The 15,704-nt window shown below is 35.3% G+C and overlaps 2 protein-coding genes across 2 annotated transcripts; one reads left to right on the top strand and one right to left on the bottom strand.

Annotated features, from left to right (window-relative positions):
- Positions 2,369–4,205, top strand: LOC18768537 (endochitinase 2). Its single transcript, XM_007201228.2, has 3 exons — positions 2,369–3,060; positions 3,308–3,458; positions 3,646–4,205. Exons 1-3 carry the CDS (start codon positions 2,514–2,516, stop codon positions 4,046–4,048), a joined length of 1,101 nt encoding a protein of 366 aa, XP_007201290.2. The 5' UTR covers positions 2,369–2,513; the 3' UTR covers positions 4,049–4,205.
- On the bottom strand, positions 5,155–7,278 carry LOC18766254 (NAC domain-containing protein 35). Its single transcript, XM_007200465.2, has 3 exons — positions 6,956–7,278; positions 6,578–6,846; positions 5,155–5,919 (listed from the first exon to the last, which is right to left on the bottom strand). The coding sequence occupies exons 1-3, from the start codon at positions 7,140–7,142 to the stop codon at positions 5,500–5,502; spliced, it is 876 nt and encodes a 291-aa protein (XP_007200527.1). The 5' UTR covers positions 7,143–7,278; the 3' UTR covers positions 5,155–5,499.

The raw sequence follows: 15,704 nt of genomic DNA, 5'->3' as shown, positions 1-15,704 counted from the left end.
AGAGATATTAGCTTTTCGATTTTGTACATGAAAAACATACATGTGTATACTACAAATACATCCTTTGATATCAAATTGATACAATCTATTGAGTAAATTGATAAACTTATTCCACAACAATAATGAAAAAATTTCTCTGTTTTTCAAGATTGAATTCTAAGTTTTGAGTCACATTCATCTTAAAAGTAGTTACAGAAATAACTATTAAGTTAATAATCATCAAGATTTAATATCAGAGTTCAGAGCTGTCAAGATTCTTCCTGTGTCGAGAAAAATTATCACATTCACATTCACTCACCAAAGTTGAATGGCATCTACATTAAAATATGAACAGAGATTATATACGTGTTAAGCAATGAAAACAGTGCTGGCTGGTTTTCTGTTGCAGGGACAATAGAATCCATTATCAATCTCATGCTGTTCCTCCACATCATGGAAAACGCATACTAAACTCGTCTTTGTTGTTTTTGTCTGCCTCATGCACAACAATCAACCTTAGGAGTTTGAAAATTTTAACAAGCAAACCATCTTCAAAAAAATATGGTGAACCTCCATGAAAAGAGCCAAACCAAGTTTCAAATGGGCTGAAACACTATTGACTGTTCATCTTGATAAAGAAAGCCCAAATCCACTCAAAACCCAAGTACGATTCTGTGGTTTTGTTAGAGAATATAGGTATAATATGGAATGATTCCCAAGTATATGCCAAATCATATGCTTAACAAATGATGTCACTCATTATGATATTGGGGTGGGAGATGGGGCATTTCCAACAGAAAAACTTACATGAAATGGGGATAGCACTGTTTTGCTATCTTCGACCAATCACGTTATGTCAAGTAGAAAAATTATCACGCGTGGTGTAGAGGGATTGGTCGAAGATGGAAAAACAATGTTATCCCCGTTGCACACTAGTGTTTCTTCATTTCCAACCTTGAAGCTTATTTTATATTTAATGTCATTGTTTGTCCCTAAAAGACTTATAACTCATGTGATTAAGAATAGTTATTTCTTCACCCGAGGTTTTGAGTTTGAATTCCCTCTCTCCCTTCATTGCTTGTATACATAAACAAATGTTATTGTTTGCCCACTTTTGTCTTCGCAAATTTCACCCTGAATCAAAGACATGGAGATTTTTGACAAGGATCCTAAGCCGGAAAGTGCAATTAAGATGGAAAAAGTAAAAAAGATGATTTGATTTCTGTCAGCCAGGACAAAATGAAATCATGTTCCATAATTTTGCTTAATTAGAAACAATACATACAATGTATTTGCAAGCAGACAAGCACGAAGTCATTTTCATAGTCCTAAGTTGTGTCCAAGATAAGGATAATACTTTAATTCACACGTTCGTTTTGGACATCAATTCATTATCATTAAAGTTCTCTCCAAACACACTTTTATTAAAGTTTGTTTTGGTCTTTAGTGTACTTGTGCATTTTATAGAGCAGGAACTTGGATCAATAGGTAATTAAAGTTGTCCAAGTGCAAGGCATCGAAACCTAATTTCTCAACTTCGTGATGAATTGTTGGTGTACTTGAAAAGGATTGAACCATGTTCCTTGCCACATACGGAATTCATTTTAGCAACTCTATAGATATCTGTATTAGCCAAAAACGAGACTTTTAGGCCTTCTTTGTTACACAAGACTACGACACAGATTGGACCATTTAGTACTAATCATGCCTTGCGTCAAACAAGGATTTATTTAAGACCTGGACTAAGTAGGATTAAAGGCTCACTAGCTGGACTTATTTTAGCCCAATTAAATGAAGAGTTTATTTAAGACGTGGACTAAGCAGGATTAAGAGTTGTTTATGTAACCAAAAAGTTTTTTTTATTATTAATTATTGTTACAATGGAATGGAAGGAAAAGGAACTTTTAACATGATCCGCCTTTATCACTTGACCTAATCGCATTTTATTTGTCCGCTCGATATATGTTGATGTCAAATACCCTAAATATAAGGTTTATTTGACAATGTTTCAATTAAAATTAAAGTGTTTGTTTCAATCAATGTTTTCCAAAAGGAGATTTTGTCTATTTCAAGTTTCAACCAAACATTTTAGAAAACATGAACCATTTTTTTGTTATTTGTGGAAGCATTTCTGTCACAAGCATAACTAATTCAGGATGGTTTTCACATGTTTTGCTGACCCATAACCTGCCATCCATCCCTCTCCCACCATTTCATGCATAATATAAGTTTTTGGCTATACATATATTTTTATACCATTCAATTCCTGAAATTCTGTGTAGTATATGTCTATATTTGGGGACATGAGCTTTATGGACACAGAGACATGGATGTCAATTAGCACTGGAGATATCCTTCACTAGCATTCATGAACATGAAGTTAAAAAAAATGCACCAACAGCCGCCCTCATACCCCACAATTTCTATTCTTTTAAACCTTTCTTTAGACTTGAGCTATGATTTGCTAGATAAGATCAGAAAATCTGTTCTTCCCACCAATGTTGACTAAATGCCCGAAAAGACTTGGATAATTCATGAAACTACCCAAAAAGAAAAGAAAAAAGTCTCTTACTTCCTCTGTTCCTCCACCCTATATATACACCCATGCATCCACTGATCCTTTTAAAAACTCAACCAAATATCACAAACAAATTGACACAACAATGTGGTGCTTTCTTTTGGCATTTGTTTCTCTTTTTTTGTTGTCCTCCATCCAAGGAGGCACAGCAGAGCAGTGTGGGAGGCAGGCAGGGGGTGCTCTGTGTCCAGGAGGGCAATGCTGCAGCAAGTATGGGTGGTGTGGCACTGCACCTGATTACTGCAGCACTGGTTGCCAAAGCCAATGTGGCGGCGGCGGTGGTGGCGGTGGCGGTGACATTGGTAGCCTTGTGTCACGTAACACCTTTAATCAGATGCTTAAGCATAGGAATGATGGTGGTTGCCCAGCTAAGGGGTTTTATACCTATGATGCTTTCATTGCAGCTGCCAAGTCCTTTCCTAACTTTGCTAAAACTGGAGATGCTGCCACCCAAAAAAGGGAAATTGCTGCTTTCTTAGCCCAAACTTCACATGAAACTACAGGTCAGTAATTCAGTTAGTTTTTAAAAAAATTATTATCAATTTACCATTTCAGAAATATACACAAGAGATTGATTTATCCCAAAGTGACCAGGGTCAATTTTTTTTTGTACAAATTGCTACCATTTTCATTTCATACAAACTATATCTGTAATTAACTACCCTTTATTTTTTTGCAATCCGATTCATTTATTTTATTTGCCTCAACTAAATTACTTACTTTGCATGATGATTATATGTAACTGTCCAGGGGGTTGGGCAAGTGCACCTGATGGACCATACTCTTGGGGGTATTGCTATCTCAAGGAACAAAACCCTGGATCTTATTGTGCCTGGGATCCTAATTATCCATGTGCTGCTGGTAAGCAGTATTATGGCCGTGGTCCAATTCAACTTTCTTGGTAAGTACATCTAATTAAATTCTTTATCGTTTAAGTTATCAGAAAATCTCAAGTGTAACCGGTTGTATACAATTATGTGTCCGTTTATGTAAAATAGGTACATGATTGTATACGAACGGCGGTGATGCGGAAATTTATATTATCATGAATTATGTAGCTAGAATAATTATGTGTATTTGGACTGTAGGAACTACAACTACGGACAGTGTGGAAAAGCAATAGGGGAGGACCTGTTGAACAACCCAGACCTAGTTGCTACAGACCCTGTTATTTCATTCAAGACAGCACTCTGGTTCTGGATGACCCCTCAGTCACCCAAGCCCTCATGCCATGATGTGATCACCGGGAGATGGAACCCGTCTGGAGCCGACAAGTCAGCAGGTCGGGTTCCCGGTTACGGGGTCACTACAAATATCATTAACGGTGGACTTGAATGTGGTAAGGGCTGGAACGCTAAGGTGGAGGATCGCATTGGGTTTTACAAGAGGTACTGTGACTTGCTTGGAGTTGGCTATGGCAACAACCTTGACTGCTACAACCAGAAGCCTTTTGGGTCTGATCTCAATGTTATTCAATTGCCTGAAAATTAATTGTAATTTGTACCCAATAATGTGTGTTCTTTTTTTTTCTTTTTGGGTGGTTGGTGTCACTACTGTTGTGACACTAATTCATGTGATGCCTAGTTATGAGAATAATTGTAACTCTGAGAAATGAAATAACAATGAACTTTTCATTTAACTTCATGCATGCTAAGAAGATGTAGTCTAATGAAAAAGAGTTTTAATTTGCATATTATTGGTCTTAAGTTTGAACCCTCATGATATCCTTTATTTTTTGTCGAAACCCCCATAACACCCTAGAGCACTTCCACCAATTTGTCATAGCAAAAGGCAAGGGCAAGTAAGGGTGGTTATTATTCAAATGAATAGTATTTGCCCTAGTAAAATTTTTTTTTCACCCAATGCCATGACAACCCAAGGGTAATTACTATTCACATGGGATTAATTTTATTTATATGTTTGAGATTAATAAATAAAAAATTACTAGGTATTTATAAAATAAAAATTCTGAATTTCTTGGAATTTTTTTCCTTTTTTTTTTCATAGACGTCATGCTGGCTTCAACGCCCTCTGGCAACAGCTCAAGCTATTCTTGCCTTCTGGCTTGCCCAATCTTGGTGGAGCCCACCATTTGTCCGGACTAGATTTGATTGGTGAAGTGTGTTTTTGCAGTCCAGAGAGCCTTTTGCCCTGACAATCCAAACCGGTGGAACTGCTCTTAGTAGTGCGTGTGTGAGAAGTCTCATTTCCTCCTAGTTTAGATTATCATTGTATGTTATGGTAAAGATTATAGAAACCGGCCAAATTGGATTGAATTAGATTAATCACTTTGGAGTGATTAGATTTTGAATGCTTATAAAGATGGAAATTGTTATTTGGACACCCAGCTCAAAACTTTTTTTTGTCAAAAAATTCCAATTTTGTACCTATAATTAAGAGGCTTTAAAAATACGTTAAGCTGAAGTTGGAATTGGTTTGCAATTTTTGGATCAAGGCAAAACTCCTCTTAAAATCTCAACTGTAATTTAAATTTTGATGATCTTTCTTTGTTGGGCCAAAAACCAAAACCAAAACCTGTTAAAAGCAACTGGACTTTAAGCCCATATTCAAAAGAATAAAATCAGAGAAGCTCAAAGTGAAACAAAATAAAAACTCCCCATTACTAAATTTTCAGACCCAATTGTCCATGACACCTCTCCTACCTACCCATTAGGTCCCTTACAGAAAATGTATATCTATGTATACATATAAGATAGTCATTGCTCTCTCTGGAGAGGAAAAAAAACCCAAGAATGAAAGAAAGAAACAAAAACAAAAAAGCTAAAAGCTGTTCCTTAAATAGAACGGCTAACACTTGGAACATTGACAGTAGTTATAAGCATCTCTCGGTGAGGGATGAGATAACGCCTAAGCTGTGTGCCAAATTTATCTACAGGACCAAACTTTATTTTAACCTACACATCAAACTAATTCATTAGAATTTAGAAGTTGAGAAGGTTGGGCAAAGGGGTCAGGTTTTGAAGCCAAGGGCTATTCATTTGGGTCCAAAATGCGTCTTGGGTCCAGTCCACGCTCAATCTTGGCACTTGGATCTCTGGCAATATGTATGTGGGAGGAGGAGGAGACCCTTTGATCTCCATTGCCTTCTCTTCCTTTGGCTCTTTCTCTTCTGTTAGTGATGCATCATCCATTTCTTGCTTCAATACCACATAGTTTTTGGGCATTTGTAGAGTCAGATCTTCCTGTGATTGGCTGCAAAATGAGATGGTCTCCATTGATGTTGGAGGAGATGATGTGTTTGGAGAAGGATGAAAGTTCTTTATCTCTTCCTCCATTGCTGCCCTTTGCTCTAGGACTTTCAAGGAAGTTGCCTTCCTATATATCTTGCATAGCACTATGTCCTGCATTTACAAATTCAAGAAAAAATCCATTAGATCACTATCCAATTAAATGCGAATTGACCTATATATCAAACTACCTAATCAAAGATTACTCATCAAATGTCTGGTGACACGCATCTATTAAGCTATGTCATTTTAGTAGTGTAATTAGCAAATGAGACCCGAATTAGATGTGAAAATAAATAAGATCAAACTAATTGCACTAAAGTTAATCGAGCGTAATTGTTGTTTATATCGGCCGATAGCGGCAAAATTTATTGTGTGCGCCTGACACACTGCACCGGATTCTCACACCTAATATATGACATTTATCATAAAACAATGAGGTGTCACCCGCCAATTATCCACCAAGCAAATACAAACACACTGTGCACTCAATGACAAAGAAAATAAACCCATATGACCAAATTTAAGAATTTTCATGGAAACTTCCCAACATTAAGTGTATGGACATAGATGCTTAAGACTTGTTTTTCTTGGAGACTCCTTGATGATGCTTGACTTAATTACAAGACTTTGCTTCTTTCCCTATAGTTTTTGAAACTTTGCAAAAGAGAATTAACTTTTTGTTAGACTTTGTGATATAATTAAAAGTCAGCATGTTTTAGGTTCGAGGGCTGACACCAATCAAATCGACACATTACCAGGCAACCATTACCTTTAGATAGTGGCAGTTATCAGGCAAACGATACTCGTTCATGACCCAATCAGTCTTGGTTCCTCTTGGGGCTCTGCCTTTGTAAAAAACAAGAGTCTTTCTGAGCCCAATGATCCTCTTTGGATCTGAGAGGCTCACAATTTTGCGGTCAGAGCCGGTGGCTTTCCAGAACCCAGTTTCAGTGGTTCTGTTAGGCCTTCCTCCACTGCCATGCTTCCTGTCCCTTGGCACAAAAAAATACCACTCTCTTTCTCCAATCTTCGACAACCCTACAAGTAATTAATCAAACACCCATTAATTAACAACACCATTATAATTAATTAAGCAAATAAAACCATGCGTATAACTAAGTAAACCAAGTAATTAATGAAAGTTTACCAGGCAAGTCCCAAGGATCATGGTGGTAGATATTGAGAAAACCAATTATGTCAAAACGCTGTCTCTTTCCGAAAACCACGCTCTTGAGGTAGAACTCAAGAAGTTCTTCTTCTGTGGGGTGGAATCTAAATCCTGGAAGTTCAAATTCTGGGGTCATTTGTTCTTGATCCTTGGTGTTGGCTGCCATTGAAATTGTTGGTGACTATAAATAGTGTAGCTTCTGCTTCTGCTTTCTGCTTTCTGCTTAGCTCTCTATTAATGTTGGTTGGTTGCACTTGAGACATGCACTCTCCAGAGATTGTATTTATAAGGGGCGGGATTGTAGTGCGTACATAGCCATATGGACTCTTCATGATTTTATATGTTGGTTTCATGGAGGAGCTGTAGGACCCATTAGACTCAGTCTGCAATCACCAGTCTATAGAAAATTGGAGTTATGTGGGACTTGGGGCCCCCACAAACATGGTGGAACCCACGCGGTTTTTGTAGTCACCAGAGATGGTGACAACGATTCTTTTAAGTCTTTGCCATTTTGCTTGACTTCCATTTTCTTTGGATTTTGGACTTTTACTTGGAAATTTCAGGCAGAATGGAGCAATTTTCCAAGCAAATTTTCTACCACAAAATATTGAATTTTTTTTGCAAGCAAATGATGAACGACGAAAGATACAGAGCTTCAATGTTCAAAGGGGGGGTCAGCTAGTCCATGGTCCATTCAATCTTTTTAGTATCAGTTTGAGCAAGTCTAATTTTTGCTTGAGTCTCCTCTTGTTGCTTAGAATCAAATGCAAAATGCCACCAACACCATAACCTTCTAGTTAATTTGGATATACCGACACTTATTGAGTTTCCTCCTCCTTTCCTTTCACATGCACAGAGAAAAATTGTTAAATATGGAGAGACGGGTCAATAGCTCACTATTAACAACGTCGATATTGTCTCTAACTTAACCACTTATAGAGTCCAGTAGATGTGGGGTTTTATCACAAAAGATCTTAGTGATATTAATAGTAAAACCATTCATTATATGTTGTATTTTATTTAGTTAAGTTTTCGATGTGAGATTTGTATTCTTCAACAAAAATGAGGTGCTTTGCATGCAGCATTTGGTACAGAGAGAACTTTGGACGCAAAGTTTATAAATAGTATATGCCATTATTTCATATCATAGAAATAAAAATTCTTACAATATTGAAACCAATTTTACATCAATAACTTATTAACTACATATCAAAAAATATGTACACAGATGACAAAAATTAGAGAAGTACCTCAATCATCATTAGACAATCGTTAATTTCAAAAGCTTAAGTCGTTAGAAAATTGACTAACAATGTATATCAAACTTACACCCTCTTACGCGGAGAGACATATCAATTGAAAATTGATACACGGAGAGACATATCAATCGAAAATTGAATAACAATGTATATCAAATTTACACCCTCTTACGCGAAGAGGTATATCAGTCAAAGAAAAGAGACAAATATATAATATAAGTTCCACTACAACCATAATAAAAACATAAGAACTTAAGTTGTTAGAAAGGGTAGAACCACTTCCAACCATAACAAAAACATCTAACTTCTAACACAAAACATAACATCAAAATGAGAAAGCAACTTATGATCCAATCAGAACAGTTGTAAATCCTCCATGCAAGTGGTATTAGACATGTTACAATATATTTCACTGGAAAAAATAAAATAAAATAAAATAAAATAAATAAATAAAAAATAAAAACGACGTGTTAGAATACAGACCTATAAATCAAGAGATATGTAAAATATGGATTGTTCGTGCATTGGGAACATTTTTTTAGTATTATTTGGCCTCCTTACAACAAATGAGATTTTAACACTTGTCAAATTCTAAAAGAAAAAAAGTTAAAGGAATTCAACAAGTGTCAAAATTTTATTTGTTTTGAGGAGGAGCTCCTTCTTACCATTAATGTGGTTTTGACACTTGTCAAATTTTTTTTCTTTTTTGTCAATTTTGCTTTAATTTGACTATTGGCAAAATCTCATTGGTTTTAGACTTTTAAGGAGGTGCTCCTTCTCAATTTGAAGGAGTCAGGCCATGCTAATAAAATTGTTGCAAGAATATTAGTAGCTTTTTATTTTTGCTCGACAAGAATATTCGATTCTTCCAACTCTCTAAGTTAATTTATACCATAAAAATATGGGATCTATTCCTAACTTAAATCATATTAAAATTGAAAAGGATATTTCGAGGGAGTGCAAGCATAACAAGATCAACTGAGATTACTTCTGGAAATTCGGCCAAAACCATATGAAAATTTTGATTTAACTTTGATTAAAAAGGGAACAAACCTGACTCCTTAAAATTGAGGAGTAGCTCGTCCTTCAAACAAATGGAATTTTGACACTTGTGAAATTCCTTTAACTTCTTCTCTTTTGAATTCCTTAAGTCAAAAGTCCATTTGTTCTGAGGAGGAGCTTCTTCTTAGTTTGAAGGAGCCAAACCATGCTCCAATTTTAAAGAAAAATACTTGTCTTCTTTCCTGAAATAAGTAGGAGCTTGTATTTTCTTGCCAATCACAGTTTGACATGTGTGTAGAGATTTTTCTTTTTATGTTTTTGATACATTGTTCGTACATATGTGTCAAACTATAATTTTAAATTGTTTTTCCAGGAAGTAAGAATGTCTCCTCACATGAAATGAGAGAAACATTGTCCAATTTTAAATTGTTTGAGAAGGGAGCTACCTTAGGTGGGTTGACTTGACATGACCGAGCCTTAGATGTTAATCATTAAAAACAAGTTTTTTTTTTCTTTGTTGTGGCCAAATCAAGTGATAATTAATTAACCAAATAGTGCATTATTTAGGCAAATTGCACCTAATTGATCAATTATAATTGGTGACCTTCAATCTTCATACCAAAAAGTCTTAAGATAACGATGTGGCCATTGACGGAGACTTGACCACAAACAAAAAACAGACAAGTATGAGTTTCCAAAGTGTGTTAATTCAAAGCAACTCCGCGTTGTTTACAGCCTTCTTTTCCATACCAAATTATTAACTCATAATTAAACAAAGCTTTCTTTTAGAATAAAACTTGTATTTTCATGCTTCGTTTTTATGGGAATTTGACTTGGAAGTCTTCTCTAAAGACTTCAAGTCTTCTTGTTTTATAAGTAAACGATAAGCCTCACCAACATCCATGTCCTTCCTAAGGTCTCTCACTTATTGTAGTGCCCCTACCCTATGCTCTGAGACCTTTTTTTTTTCTTCTTTTAGCTTTAAGCAGAAAAAAAACAAAAACAAAAACAAAAATAAAGTTACAAATTTAATTACCATTTATTTGCCCGTAGCTTTCTCTGTTATTTCCTGGAAACTTTCTGAGTCTTTGAAGCAGTACTTTAAGCTTTCCTAATGTATTTGAAATTCAATCCAATCATGTTTCACATCAAATAATAGAACCAAAATTTCCTAATGTGTCGCATTATGATCGGCGATCGCGTGTATATTCATGATGCAGATGCGTTGGCTTCTTCATTCATGGAACTTTGGGATAAGAAACACTTGCTTTTTTCTTTAAACATGATGTATTGGGATTTACTTTTGGGGGAGTTGCAAATCAGATTGTGAGTTTGATTTGAGTATTCAAATAAAGTGAGTGTCGAACTCTCTTTTTTTTACTTCTTTCTCTTCATCAAGAGTTATTTGGTTGTTTTGTTCTTCTAGTTCTCTACTTGTTAGGGCCGCACTGGAAATAAAGCTTCAGAGTTTCAGGTCTCTCCTGGCACTTGGAGGTTTTTTTTTTTTTTTGGGGACGAAAAGGAACTTCATTAAGAGGTAAAAGCCATGAAAAAGAAACATAAAAACTAAGCCAGCACACACTCAGCCAAAGCAAGCAAGTGGAGAGGCCAACTTAGTACAAAATATAGATAAGAACATTAGTTTGGTGGTCCAGGAAGACCATCCGCTTCCAACACTCCCTGAAGAGACGGTAGTGAACCCTATTCATGCCAGCTACAAAAGGACTGCAAAAAAGTTGCAGCCCGCAGAGAAGCCAGTCATGTGCATGGAATTATTTAGTCAAGCTGGAGGTTGATTGGCATCAAAATCTAGACACTAGTGAAGCTATTGTTCCGGCGCAATTGCGGTTTGGGAATAATTTTGGACCATCATTAAAATCCTTTAAATTTTCTTGTTTTAATGGGAACGAAATGTACTTTTCTTACTTGTTTTTGTTCCTTATGGTCGTAACATGTTGTATTCTTTTCCAAGGTTTCATAATGAAAACCCGACTACAAATTGGATGCAAAGCTCAAGAAAGTTGTCATCCATATATGAAAGTCAAGTCCCATGCCATTAGAACCAGAGCACTAAGGCTTGATCAAAGATTGATGTTTTTGTTCTAGCAATTGCTATGTATTTGGCACCGCGATCCTTAGACTATTAGACTATTCATGAATCATGATTGTAGAGAGAAGAGCATCATTTGGGTTTTGAGATAGCAACTTATTACATTAATTTTTGGGCACAAAATTAATGTGACAGTGATTCATTTATTTTTATTTTGATTCCACTTTGGATCTTATTTATTTGCACACGCATGAGAAATTGTCTAATTCTATTTGTTATTAGTAAAAGGGAATAATTGAAAGCATGGGACTAGTGCATGTGACCTATCGCAATTGAACAAACAAAGGGATAGAAAGAATTCACAAATTGTAATTATTCCCCAGCAATTTGTGGAAATAATGTCACATTTATCAAAGATGTCTTCATCAATCTTGATCAACACGTAAAGCTTTTCGATATCTGAAAGCTGGTGTAGTAAGTTTGTGTCTCTAGTATAATTGACCGGTTCTCACTACTACAAAAAAGCAAAAAGACGACGGTAAATCACCGTCGTGTATTTGGTTTTTCAATGGTCGTGGAATCCACCGTCATCTTTTCCCTCATAAACCACGACGCTAAATAACCGTCGTTGTTAAACAATACAACGTCATCAAAAAATACAAAACGACGTCTTTGTACTGCAAAAAGATCTAAAAAAAGCAATCGATGATGATAATAGACGACCAATTCTCTAAAAAGACCGTCGTTAAAAAGGGAAAATATGACACATATTAAGAGAACAAGGCCGCAAGATAGACATACAACGACGACAATAAAAATACGCCGACGTTAAATGTAATTTTCACGACAATAAAAAATATGACGTCTTTAAATACATTAGAAGACGACGTTATTGATACCTACTACGTCGCACATATAAACACAACCGTCGTACAATTAATTTTCCACTTCGATTTTTTGATAAAAGATGACGTGGAAATAGTTGTCAGTGTCATTATTTACGACGTATGTGTTTCTATAGTAGACGTTGAAAAACTAAACAACGTCAGTTACAAATATATGAGAGTCGTATTAAAAAATTTATACGTCCTATTTTCAGAAACAAACAACGACCATAAATATTAGACGTTGTTAAATACAACAACGTCGGAAAACAATAAAAACAGACGTGTTTAGTCTGCTAAAGTTCTACAACGTCTCTTATTTACAAAAAACCGTCGTGAAATAAATTTTCCACTTCGATTTTATCTAAAAAAGATGACGTGGAAATAGTTGTCAGTGTCATTATTTACGACGTATACATTTATATAGTCGACGTTGTATTTATATGTATTCATTACTCACGACGCACTTAATAATATAGACGACGTTGAACGTCTAAACAACGTCGGTTCCAAATAAATGAGAGCCGTATTACAGAACATATAGACGGCGTAGATTATGATGGGAGCCGTATTACAAATAACGTCGTTTAATTGTTATTAGACGGCGGTTATAATGAATTTCCGTCGGAATTAATTTCGTTCCTCTTCGTTTATAAAAGAACTTGCGACGTGGAAAATGTATGATGACGTCGTATTTTTTAACGTTCAGATTACATATCTCGTTTTTTAGACGTCGGTATTATGGGATTGGAGTCGTGTTATTTTGAATTACATGGCGGTTCTTTATCCTTCACCGACGTGATATCCTGAATAATTGCTTCACAATAGCGTCGTGGTTCTTCATTGTTACGTTGCTTTAAGACGTCGGTAAATATGCTGAATAACTGATTCACAATAACGTCGTGTTTTATTTGAACGTAGAAAGTGAAGAAATCACATTACAATATATTACAAAATTAATGTCATACACTGCCAATTACATAAGCATCATTCAATCCATATATCTTCACACCCATCTCGAATATTTTGACCGCCTAACTCACCTACCAGTTCATCAAATGTGTCAACATTTGGCATCCCTCTAGTAAATGGCTCACACTCAATTATCACATCACCTAATACTTCATCACCAATAACATCATTATATTCTCTACTAGGCATTGATAACACTACCGACCAACCACGATGCATCGGGTCGTCAACAAAAAATATTTGTTTGACTTGAGAAGCCAAAACAAATTGGTCATTCCTATGTCCAATTTTACTCAAATCTACAAGGGTAAATCCAAGTTCGTCGACTACAAGACCAGAACTATCTATCCAATCACACCTAAAGACTGGGATTGTAAACTTTTGGTAGTCAAGGTCCCAAATTTCTTGAATGACACCATAGAAACCCATATTTGAGAGAATTGGGTTTTTATCCTTGGCACTAGCAACTTGCATGGTATGTGCAAGTAAATAAACTCCACTATTTTGAGTTGTCCGCACATCATCTTGTGCCTTGATATTGAATTTAATACCTTTAATAAGATAGCTCCTATATAATGGCACTGACATGTTTGGACCAGCTGCTAGCCACCTTAAATTTTCTGATACGCCATGATTGTCTTCCTCAACTTCACTTTGAACCTGCAAATCAAAAACAGACGTATTTGGCATATATAGACGACGGATTTTCAACAGACGTCGTCTATTATACGTAATACAAACGACGGTTTATGAAAAAACCGTCGTGTATAAGTAATACAACGACGGTAGTTTAAAAACACCGTCGTGTAATCGTCGTCGTACGCCTTAAAATTCGTCGTGTCTCAGTTTATTTTCAAGAACACAAAACCCATTAAGAACACAACATATATATGAAACCAAGCAAGAAACCAACATATACATGAAACCAAGCATGAAAACAATAAATCCATTCCCAATTCAACATAACATAGGGTGATTAAAATATACGACAAAATTAAATCCATTCCCAATTCAACATAACAGATAATGTAATCCATGAACCCATTAAACAGAAAATCCATGAACCCATACCTATAAGCATTGGTGCACTTTGCACCTTCTCCAGAGCGGAAAATGACAAGATCAAATAAAGGTGTCCTTTTGCTGGAAATCATTTGGAAGTTGGTGATGTGTCTTTTTGTGTTGATTTCCAGCAAAAGTACACCTTTATTTGATCTTGTCATGAACCCATTAAACAGAAAATCCATGAACCCATACCTATAAGCACATTATTAACAGATCGCAAAGCATATACCTAAAACCCTTTAACAAAACAACCTAATATCATTCAATGAATTTACAAGGGGAAGATAGGGTTTGTACTTACAGGTTGGACGAGCTCACAGATTCGACGAGCCTGGAGAGTGCAACTTTTAATTAGAGCAGAAGTGAGAGAGCGAAATGTTATGTCGCGTGAAATCTGAAATTTTAGGTTTCAGGGATCAAAGTATAAGACTAAGAGCCAAATCTAAAAAAATTTAGGTCGCGCGAAAATTTTTAGAGCGCGCGCGTTATAAAACGTCGAAAGAAAAACCAAGGCGAAAGTTCTACAAGTACCGACGTAAATTTAATATTCCACGACGGAAACTTCATTTTTCGGATTAAGAACGTAAGGCCGTTCATTTTTCGGATTAATTTTAAATTTATTTTGAATTTTTTATATAACGACGACTGAAAAACCACGTCGGTGTTAAGAAATTAAAGACGTTGTAAATTATATAAACCGACTTACATATTAAAATAACGTCGTTTAAAGCGTAAACCATGTCGTATGTTTTACTGTACGACGTAAAATATGTATTCCACGACCCAACCACCGTCGTTAAAAATTAATACACTAAACCCATAAAATTAAATTATACAATTTAAAAAATTAAGTTTATAAAAGGTTTTATGGTTTTAAAGCCTAACATATAACATAGACTACCCAAAAATTATACTTTAAAAATAAACCCCAATAAATAACAACACTAATCTCTAAACCCTAGACTCTAAACCCTAAACCATTAAACTAGAAGTGATTTTATGACTCATCAAAACAATTTTGTTTTGGATGGTCATTTTAAATTTTTGTTATTCAAAATGAATTTTTTCAAGGTTTATGTGGAAGAAAATATATCAATGACTTCATAGGAGTTGACTTTTCAATTTTCTGATTTATTTTATATTTATTTTGAATATTTTGATATAAAAATAATAAAATATTCTTACCATACAACAAACCACGTCGGTGTTAAATAAATTGTAGACGTTGTAAATTGTAATAGACTACTAAGTCGTTAAAATGACGTCGTTAAATGAGAAACCACGTCGGTGTTAGAAATTAAAAACGTTGTAATTATATAAACCGACTTACATATTAAAATGACGTCGTTTAAAGCGTAAACCATGTCGTATGTTTTACTGTACGACGTAAAATATGTATTCCACGACCCAACCACCGTCGTTAAAAATTAATACCCTAAACCCATAAAATTAAATTATCCAATTTAAAAAATTAAGTTTATAAAAGGTTTTATGGT

Source organism: Prunus persica, chromosome G8 (genome assembly GCF_000346465.2).
Source record: "Prunus persica cultivar Lovell chromosome G8, Prunus_persica_NCBIv2, whole genome shotgun sequence".
Classification (NCBI taxonomy): domain Eukaryota; kingdom Viridiplantae; phylum Streptophyta; class Magnoliopsida; order Rosales; family Rosaceae; genus Prunus; species Prunus persica.
Note: the sequence above shows the minus strand (reverse complement) of the source record. Positions and strands in the feature narration are given on the sequence as shown.

Excerpts from the sequence above, each read along its gene's own strand:
- LOC18766254 (XM_007200465.2), bottom strand. The coding sequence starts at position 7,142 with ATGGCAGCCAACACCAAGGATCAAGAACAAATGACCCCAGAATTTGAA. Across the intron at positions 6,847-6,955 it reads TGATCCTTGGGACTTGCCTG|GGTTGTCGAAGATTGGAGAA; the intron begins GTAAACTTTCAT and ends AATTACTTGTAG. Across the intron at positions 5,920-6,577 it reads ATAACTGCCACTATCTAAAG|GACATAGTGCTATGCAAGAT; the intron begins GTAATGGTTGCC and ends TTGTAAATGCAG.
- LOC18768537 (XM_007201228.2), top strand. The coding sequence starts at position 2,514 with ATGAAACTACCCAAAAAGAAAAGAAAAAAGTCTCTTACTTCCTCTGTT. Across the intron at positions 3,061-3,307 it reads AACTTCACATGAAACTACAG|GGGGTTGGGCAAGTGCACCT; the intron begins GTCAGTAATTCA and ends GTAACTGTCCAG. Across the intron at positions 3,459-3,645 it reads GGTCCAATTCAACTTTCTTG|GAACTACAACTACGGACAGT; the intron begins GTAAGTACATCT and ends TTTGGACTGTAG.